This window comes from Citrus clementina, unplaced genomic scaffold, assembly GCF_000493195.1.
Source record: "Citrus clementina cultivar Clemenules unplaced genomic scaffold, Citrus_clementina_v1.0 scaffold_7, whole genome shotgun sequence".
Taxonomy (NCBI): domain Eukaryota; kingdom Viridiplantae; phylum Streptophyta; class Magnoliopsida; order Sapindales; family Rutaceae; genus Citrus; species Citrus x clementina.
Genome location: NW_006262075.1, coordinates 438,857 through 448,417, shown reverse-complemented (window position 1 = coordinate 448,417; position 9,561 = coordinate 438,857). Strand labels below are relative to the sequence as shown.

The 9,561-nt window shown below is 36.5% G+C and overlaps 2 protein-coding genes across 5 annotated transcripts; one reads left to right on the top strand and one right to left on the bottom strand.

Annotated features, from left to right (window-relative positions):
* Nucleotides 1-4,903, bottom strand: LOC18036609 (ATP-dependent DNA helicase Q-like 3). 4 transcript variants are annotated; one of them, XM_024180642.1, is made up of 19 exons: nucleotides 4,671-4,903; nucleotides 4,481-4,588; nucleotides 4,379-4,386; nucleotides 4,191-4,274; nucleotides 3,945-4,085; nucleotides 3,760-3,794; nucleotides 3,530-3,613; nucleotides 3,230-3,318; nucleotides 2,909-3,061; nucleotides 2,717-2,813; nucleotides 2,339-2,342; nucleotides 2,075-2,224; nucleotides 1,888-1,980; nucleotides 1,740-1,805; nucleotides 1,530-1,654; nucleotides 1,062-1,156; nucleotides 831-964; nucleotides 584-690; nucleotides 1-474 (listed from the first exon to the last, which is right to left on the bottom strand). In XM_024180642.1, exons 1-19 carry the CDS (start codon nucleotides 4,825-4,827, stop codon nucleotides 24-26), a joined length of 2,181 nt encoding a protein of 726 aa, XP_024036410.1. In that variant the 5' UTR covers nucleotides 4,828-4,903; the 3' UTR covers nucleotides 1-23. The 4 variants fall into 4 exon arrangements, with proteins under 4 accessions (XP_024036410.1, XP_024036411.1, XP_024036408.1 ...); XM_024180643.1 differs by having other exon boundaries at nucleotides 837-964; XM_024180640.1 differs by having other exon boundaries at nucleotides 1,530-1,805; nucleotides 1,922-1,980.
* A 177-nt stretch (nucleotides 4,904-5,080) lies between these two features.
* LOC18036638 (UPF0548 protein At2g17695) lies at nucleotides 5,081-7,550 on the top strand. The gene is made up of 5 exons (XM_006425262.2): nucleotides 5,081-5,203; nucleotides 5,502-5,562; nucleotides 5,677-5,853; nucleotides 5,935-6,133; nucleotides 6,736-7,550. The coding sequence occupies exons 2-5, from the start codon at nucleotides 5,504-5,506 to the stop codon at nucleotides 6,916-6,918; spliced, it is 618 nt and encodes a 205-aa protein (XP_006425325.1). The 5' UTR covers nucleotides 5,081-5,203; nucleotides 5,502-5,503; the 3' UTR covers nucleotides 6,919-7,550.
* The last annotated feature ends 2,011 nt before the right edge of the window (nucleotides 7,551-9,561 follow it).

Genomic DNA, 9,561 nt, shown 5'->3' with positions numbered 1-9,561 from the left:
AAGAAAGCTCGCAAAATTTTGAACTACTGTAACCTCATTCTCTTGTCAAAATTCTTCTTTGGCGATTCCTTACATGATGTATTCGGCTGGTTGTCTTTGACTTTTTGGCGGTTGACAAACTCTGAGAAGGATGGAATCACAGGCAAACTTGTACTAGGGGATTCACTTTCTGTTTGAAAAGCACCAATAGAATTCTCTGATCCACAGCTGCCATCAAGTTCTTTGCCAGTAATTTGTGCTGGTCGCTGCTCTAACGAGGGTGATGGTGCTGCAGGTGGTTCTTCCTTACTGATAAAGTTAACTGAAGGGGAATCGGTATCAATACCGAGCCGATTCGTCAACTCAATGGAATTCGCAGTTGATAACCACCTAATGGTACTGGCCACTTGTGAATAATAGAATGATTTCCCACTCTTCCCATACTTGTTGTAGCATTCATTTTCAAGGAAAATGGCTGATGCTTCAAATTCAATGCTGCAAAAAGTACTTCAAACAATGAGGATCTTCATGGTAACTTACGCGAACAGTCTACCGGACTGCTTATTCTTTAAAATTCACTATGCAGAGTAGATAGGTAAGCTACGTTAAGTTGCGAAGCCGCTGCCGAGCCTGTCTCAAAGCATTTAGTAGTTTTTCCTTGCTTCCTTGTCTCAGCACATCAGATACAGCATTCTTGCTTGGTTTATTGACCTGTTGTCAAATAAGCAAAAAGGTTTTCTGGAGGGAAGATACATGCTAAGCAGGTTCAAAGTGAAAACTATAGTACAAAAAAATAGTGAAAACAACAAAAGAATTATGGCTTGCAGACCAAACTACTAGTTTAACATTACATTGACCTGTTTATCAGAGATTTTATTCCGATAATAACTTTCTTCTGCATGCTGCAAGAAGTTAATCCTCTCATTTAGACCTGCTTTTGTTGATAACTTTGAATTGGCTACCTTTTTGACAACCTCAATACCATCTAGCAGTTGAGAGACTTAGCTCATTAGATAATAAGACCATTGCATATATTTTAACAAACCACTAGCAACGTGAAATTATCACAAGATTGATATTACCATCACAATCAGATATATCTTCCTCAGAACCACTGGCTTCATCATCACGATTCCAAAATTCTGAATACTGTCCTCCATCAGTCATATCTTGGGAGCTGACATGTTAAAAGAAATGATTTAGTTCAAAGACCAGTGTGTCCATCAGCATTTAGTGTGCATATCAATGATGACTTATTCTTAAAAAAAGAAACCACCAGTTAAACCAACAATGTCTTCATGCTAGTTTGGCAAGCACACATTCAGTTGAAGCAATTTGAACAGTAACTTTCTCGAATTTTTCACTTCAAAAATTTAAAGCAAAAACAATATCTAAAGAATAGCCCCGATGCCAGCATGGTGTATAGTTAAGTTGGCTGTGGAGCAAGTTCATGCTAGACATTCTGCATCACTCTGACTTGAGGTCAATTATCAATGTCAAGACTGAAGAAATAATCTAATAAGTTACATGCTTAAAAATTGATAAATTACCTTATGAAAATTTGAGAGAAGTGATTTTTCTGCAGGACAGCAGAAGTTAGCTCCCCCAAGTACTTGGCTAATAGGTTTGGATGTTTGCAGGCATCGCATGAGTTTTTACATAATGATACAGGTATCTGTTTTAGAAGATGAAATGAGTAGTATAAAAGGACTAATGAAAGAAACCACCCTATGGGTAACACTGGCCACACATCCCAATACCTGTTCCCCAAAACTCTCGAGAATCTTTTTCCTGCGACATCCAGAACCTTCACAGTAATCAACCATCTGGAGGTAGTATGAGTTCAGTGTTCAAACAATATCAGCAACACAGAGAAGTAACACAAAGGAAAAGAGGATTGGATATGACCTGACTGAAGTCAGATATAGATTTTTTTGACGACCTTTCTCGTGTGCTGAAGGACTGAGAATTCTTGCTTTGATTCTTGCTTAGAATGAATTCCTGTCGCAATTCTAGATAATTAGCATGAAATTCCACCAAGTAATAGACAATCTAAAAGTAGTAGAGAGGGCATTGTTAAGGCTAGCAGACCAACCATCCTTCTACGATCATCCATTCCATAATACAGTAGACTTTTAGAGGGCAACTGATCACGACCAGCTCTACCTGACTCTTGATAAAATGCTTCCATTGACTTTGGGATATTAAAGTGGCAAACCAGTCTGACATCTTTTCTATCTATACCCTAGAAATACAGATCGCAAGTCTTTAGGGACATATGACATCTGCTTAAAGACAGTAAGACATGTAGAAAAATTTGTTGAATTCATCAAAGATCATTGAGAATTTAGTTGAGTACCATTCTGAAAGAACACCATTAGCTCAATAACCGTGCACGAACCAGGATGCTCAAAGCAGAAGAAAGAAAGAAAATCATCAAATCTCAGGTAAACATGAAGTGCTTGGAATAAGATGAGACTAAACTGTGCAACATAAACCATTTCGGAGAAACATACAAAAAACTGTCAGCAAATACACCTGTTTCCTGATAGATAATCTTTCTTTAAAAGGTGAGTTAAACATTCCAATTGAAGGCATCACTACAAACCTATGAGGCTATGAGCAAGCTATTTCAGTTACTAAAAAGTAGGTAATTTGGTAGGAGTATGAGCAAGCTATTGCAGTTGTTAATTTAAATGAACAGACAAAAGGCGGGAAATTCCAGATTCAACTATACCCGAAAGCCACTGTAGCGACAACAACTTGTTTCCTAGAAGAAATCCAATCATCTAAAACGGAGCTTCTTGCTTTATCATTCAACCCTGCATGATAAGCTGCAAATGCACCAGAGTGAGCAAAGTACGTAATTTGGTACTTGGAAAGATTGAAGTTCATAAGGGAAAGAGAGAATTCAAGAACATTTGGCTACCAGCACATGAAATGCCGCCTGCAGAAAGATAAGCAGAAAGCTCATCACAAGTTGTACGTTCAAGACAGTAAACAATTGCACAGGTATCTCCATTAGCCTTGAGTACACTACACAAATCGGCATAGGCATCATCCAAAAGATCTTTGTATCGAACTGCATCTCAGAAATACCTTGTTAGATGCTTGCACAGTTGTATCCAGAATGACAAACTAATTGCTAAACAACAGAACCAAGCAATGCATTCAAACTTTCAATATATTAAGTTTTCTAAAACAGTCACAAATTTGTAAAACTGGATGCAATAAATCTCCCAGAACCAACCTTCATAAAATAAATTAGGACGATTGAAAGAAGATTTGAGGACTAAAGGATTCTGCAAGCACAAGGACACCATAACATCCTTCTGCACTCTGTAGAACCAAAAGGGAAATAGAGATCTTAATACCTCTCCGCACTTAAAAGTAAAATGTAAATCCGATTCTGGATTCCGGCTCTTTCAAAGACAGAAAAAAGGAGAACATAGAATTGAATTGGCATGAATCACAAAGACTTTTCAGACTCTAGAACCACCATAACTGCAATCAGTTTTTATTCTTGCACAGGGCTGTTAGCCAGACTCACTTAGGAGCAGCAGTTGCTGTCAATGCCAATATAGGAACATCTGGAAGATAGTTCCTCAAAGATGAGAGCTTACGGTAGCTTGGCCTGTTCAATAGAAGTTAAAACAAAGACAAAATTAGACAAGAGTTGTCACAAATGCAAAAACCAGTCTCTCAACAAATACAAAAATGCTGTCACAGAAGTGGGATCAGAAATTTAGTTATTGCTCATTACTAAAATTGATCACAAACCTAAAATCATGGCCCCATGATGAGATGCAATGTGCCTGAAAATAAAAAATAATAAAATAAATGAAATTCTATGCAGAAAGTCAAAAAAGAAAAAGTTTCCCAAGAAACTACACAAAACCAGAAAATTACACCAGAAGATAAGTCAAAAGACTATATTATCTAATACACACTGTGTGAGGTCACACCTCGTCAATGGCCACAAGGTTCAACAACCCTCTCGAATGAATCTTCTTCAGCTTTGACATAAACCCAGGTGTTGCAGTCAATTCTGGTGTTACATATAGCAACCTCAAGGATGGTTTTCCAGAATCAAGGTCTTCATATATCTAAAAGTTACATGTCTATGAAACATTAATACCCCAGGTATATAAATACCTCATTTACTAACTGAAACAATGTAGGAAAACCAACTACCAAAAGGGTACATTCACCTTCGTTTTCACTTGCATCGTTTGAGTTGAAGAGAGAAATTCAGCAGCAATTCCTTTCTCCTTCAATCCAATTACTTGATTTTCCTAATTTTTTCAAGCATGAACAAGAATTCCAAAACCTCAAACCTTGAAATTACGTCAAAAGGTAGGGGAAAAAAAAAGGTAATGCAGAGTTAAAGAGCACTGACCATCAAAGCTGCAAAAAAGAAAAAGGAAATCAAAATGATTAAGCTAATTACAACAGAAACTAATAATTAAAATAATAAGGATTTAATAATCTCTTACTTTACCTATTAAAGGAGAAACAACAAGTACAATTCCAGGTTTGGCCAATGCAGGAATTTGATAACACATTGACTTTCCACCGCCAGTTGGCATCAAACAGAAGCAGTCTCTTCCTAGAAAATGACGATAAATTAATAATAGCTTTGATCAAATTGTAACTAAATGAATAATTAATTTTATAAATTTGATTGTGACCTGATAAAACAGCTTGTATTGCGTCAAGCTGTTTGTCCCTAAACTGAGCGTGGCCAAAATGCCATCTCAACAGCTTCACGAGAGCTTCCTTTTCGTGTAGTGGCTTATTCCTCTGAGTCTGACTTGTACTTTGCATCGCCAACGGTGATTTCTTCATTTTTTGATTTACGAATAAAATCCTAATTTTGCTTCATTTGCAAGCAGGCACGGATTTTAGTCCCTGCGAGAGAGAAAGAGAGACTGGAAAAATAACAACAACATCAACTCTTTATTATCAGTTTGACAAATGATACAAGAATGACAAATTTGAAATTCTAATACTAATTAATTGTGAAATGACACAAATAGGTTTACATAAAGAAACGACGTCGCTGGACGATTAGCGATAACGTACCGACAAAACTTTATGCTTTCACTCGCTTACTCAAGTCTCCACTAGTAGTTCTCTCAAACTCCACAAAAATCACAGCTTTATCAAATTCGTCGGCCAATTTCGAATTTTGTTAACTACTTTTTCTTCTTCGTTTTAATCGGTAATATATATTTGTTTAAATTTTATATTATATTTATCTGTCTGTTTCATTAGACCTCTCCTCGCTGCACTATTTTCGATCATCTTTCGGCTTTCGCCATTAAAGCTTTATTTCACTGTTCGAATTACTTGGACAGTTTTGTTTGAGTTTATTGGACTTTCCCCGTGGCATGAATTTTGCAATATTTTTGGACTTGTCTTGATCTTTGATTAGCATTTTTGGAAGGAAATTAACTATAGTGTTCAATTTTGCCATCGATGTTAACTAAGTCAGTGAAAATTATTGATGATGTTGACAGGGATGGTTTTCTTGAGCTGGGGTCGACCAACTCCTCAAGAACAGAAAGCTTGTATTGACAAGTAATAAGAATTGACACTTATTTGATTTGCTTCTTCCCGTCTCTCTCATCTTGAATTTTAAACTGGCTGTTGAATGCATGTTTATATATGCTTATAATTGTTAACAATCTTCAGGTCAGGTGTCTTCAACTATGATACTAAGTACAAAGGAGCTACTGCCAAGCCTGTTGCTTGTCTCAAAGAAGATCAAGGGCTCTCAAAAGATGGTTTCTTACTCAATCATGCGCGTGTTTTGGTTGGTTCAGGTCTTGAGACCTATGAAAAGGGCAAGACAGCTCTTAAGACATGGAGGTTTATAGATTTGTTTTTCCATATTTATTAATCATTATTAAGAGTGGGACCATATTAGAATGACTTTGGTTCAATTTGCAGGCATTTTGGATTAAATTGGGCATTTGTTGATCCCAAGACTCCTATACAAAATGGGGTGAAGTTTTGTGTGTGTGTCAAGGAGTTTCTGCCTTGGGTTACGTTGCCTCTTCAGATTGTTTATGTTAATGAAAGCATAAGAAAGAAAAAGACTGCAGCCTCTTTTGGTTTTGGCAGCGGAACCCTTCAAGGTCACTTACTGGTGAGTACTTGTTTGCATATCATAATTGTAAATTCTCTCTAGAAAATGAAGTTGTTTGGTTACTATGAAAATTTTCATAGTTGTGAGAAATGATATTGCAGCCAGAGTTAGAAAAAAGATACTTTAATATATAATATACTCTTCCTGTCATCTAAACCTGGTACTGTCATTTTATTTGGTTTTTTCAATATTTTGTTTCAAAAGAAACACAACTAAATGCTACAAGATGGCTCATCTTGTCATAGTTAAGCAAAACATGAAGTTACTTCTTTTTTTTTTTTTAATGCAAACTCAGATCAATATGTCAATGTAGTTACATACATTAAAACAAGAAAAAACTCCATAGCTTAAGAGGTTAGCTGAGAATCCATGTAGCAGCTGATATATTTTTATTTAAAAGTCTATCTCAGTTGTTGAATGTTGCCTATGCATAAAATTTGTGGTTTTGTTTATATTTTTTGCTCACATTTAGATATTTTGGATAATGTTTCTTCACCTAACGAGGAAAAAAAAATGTTTGACTTTTAGCATTCACTAGACAATTTAATTCTTTAAAATGGAGAAGCACTGGCCAGTACTAACATGACAACTGCTTGAAGCAGGCTGGGGAAGAACGTTTTTCTCTAGAGCTGGATGAAAATAACCAAGTATGGTATGAAATAGTTTCCTTCTCAAAACCAGCCGACTTCCTGTCATTTATTGGATACCCATATGTACAACTTAGGCAAAAGTATTTTGCTCATCAGTCTGTGACTGCAGTTAAGAAACATTTGACTGCTTCATGACCTCATGTACATTGCATATGTATATATTCTTATCTGTCAAATGTTATGAAGACATCTGGGTTATTCATCTTTGTTACCCTAGAAATATATTATTCATATATATATAATCATTCTCAGGTGCGGACGCCTGCATTTTTCTTAATGCGGACACATTTTTAAACCGTGCGGTTTAAAAGAGTTAAAAATTAACTCTCTTAAACCCCGCAGTTTTAAAGTGTGTCCACATGAAAAACATAAGGGCGCCCGCACTGGAGAAGGACTATATATATATATATATATTGTTTGGCTTGTTTTTAACCCCATGTTTATGATTCTCATGGAAGTTTTTCTCCTTCAGCACTTTACACAAGGTAATTAGAATCCTTCAAACTGAATGCATGCTCTTATCTGTCTATGCTACCGTGATCTTCTCACTCTGTTACTTTTGTGTCTTTCCCATTGATTGCTGTGTTACCCCATAATTGTGATCTGCATGGAAGATATTCCATCAGTACTTCACACAAAGCAACTATTCTGCCAACAAATTACATGGTCATTTCTGTCAATTGGTACCATGATTATCACTATTTTTCTGCGATTTGTTACTAAAGAGCTATGTTATTATGATGCTTATTGGAACCTGCTTGAACTTCATGCAAAGCAACTATTGGACAATTAGTTGGAAACAATGGAAAATAATTAGTTTTTAGATTGTTCATGATTTTGTTGTGGTATAAAAGGCAAAATAAAAGCCTCTACTCCACCTTGTAAGATGTGTCATTTGCTTGCCTTTTATGCCTGGTTGTTATTTGTTAATTTTAGCATATTCTCGACACGAGTGCAAAGTTGGTCAGGATTTCCCTGAATTTCCTACCATCCCACATTCCTCGAAATTTCCCATGGTTTATGAACTACATGCAAATTAAATCATTGGTTAATGTGTGATTGAATGTGTGTATCTGCTCCTCTGAGTGTGATCAAGGAATGATGGAGCTATATTTATCCTGAAGAAGAAATCTGATGCAAAATAAAGAAAGAAAGAGGAGAATAGCAGTGTGTTTATATGTTTAAGCCACAAATCATGTTTATGTCCTAAGCACGTGTATGCTAGTGTTGGTTTTAGATTATAAATACCCAAAGCAGAGGTGCTAAAATAGATAATTTCATTGTTTTTGACTTTTCTTCCACTAAAACTTGATAAACAAACAATAAGATTGTCAGCAGAAATACAAATCCTGCCAAGCTTGTTGCCTAAACACGTTTTTCCTTTTTTCTGGGGGGACGTTTACGAAATTTTTTAGTACAAACCTTTTAGCTTCTAGGATGATTTGATATGCGAAACAACTTCGATAAAGCGTTTAGTTTTAATCTTACACTCTTACCTCCATGGTTGGTGTTTTTCCAGCCAAGGGGAAGGAAAAACAGAGCAATTAAACCCAGAATAACTCAAAAGATTTGTAGCAATTCCAGCACACAAACAATATGAGGTAATAAACAAAACGCTGTTAACAAAATGCAATAGCATATTTGGGGTAAGAATAAAATCCACTCAGTGGAAACTGGAAAGAAAAGCAGCCACGAACTGCTCCTCTCGTTCTTAAAAATCCAACAAAACAGACTACCTTTTAATGGAAGGTTTATGGATGTTGGCTTTCAGAGTTGTTACACGGATTAGGATTTAGGGCTAAGCTGAGGTTTTGTTAAGCACTAAATCATCAATCGTCAGGATTGTTTTAATTTTTTTTTTTTATTTATCTTGCCTACGAACCATTGATTCAATGTTTAGCAAAAACTCAAGTCAACACTAAATCATTTTCCGTTGTTACACACGTTTGTTTCTATTTTACAATTGTAACCATAAAACTATAATAACTTTTTGTAACCATCAATATTCCATTGTGCATACTTTTCAATTTAGTTAACAAAATTTCACTTTTTTCATATAACATTATCTTGCTGTTATAAAGTAAAATTATCAAATTAATTTAATCATTAAGGGCATACAAGTCATTTAATCATTAAATGTGAAAATGGGTTGGAATGGGACGAAAAAAATGATGCACAGGTAAAGAAGTTGAAGACACGCGAAAACGTGTGTTTTTCAGGAAAACAGGGCGCATAGAGGGACTAGGAAGCGTGCAGACAGGGCCAGGCCGCTTCCCGCACAACTAACCTCCTTTCATGCAAGAAATGGGCCAGCAGACGCGCCCGAGGCCACAATTAACCTCCATTGTACGAGAAATGGCCACACCCAGCGGACGCCTGCACGCCTGAGGGCGCAATTATCCTCTGTTGTGCGAAAAATCGCCACACCCCGGTGGATGCATGCGCAACTAGGGATGCAATTAACCTCCATTGTGTGAGAAATGGCCCAACAGGCACGTGCATGCCTGAGGCTACAATCACCTTTTATTGTGCGAGAATGGCGCAACGGACAAACCCCCTAGCCACAGTTAACCTTCGTTGTGTGAGAAATGGACATACCCAAAAGAAGAGCTTGGTTGGTGCGGCGCCACCCTAGTGTTCGATTTGTTTTGGCCTTGATTTTTCACAAGGATGCAGATCATTGGAAGATGGATTGACAGAAGGAAACGGAACATTTTTTGGCCACCGAAATTTTTTTAAAAAATTATCGAATATCGAGAAATCAGGACTTCAAAAATT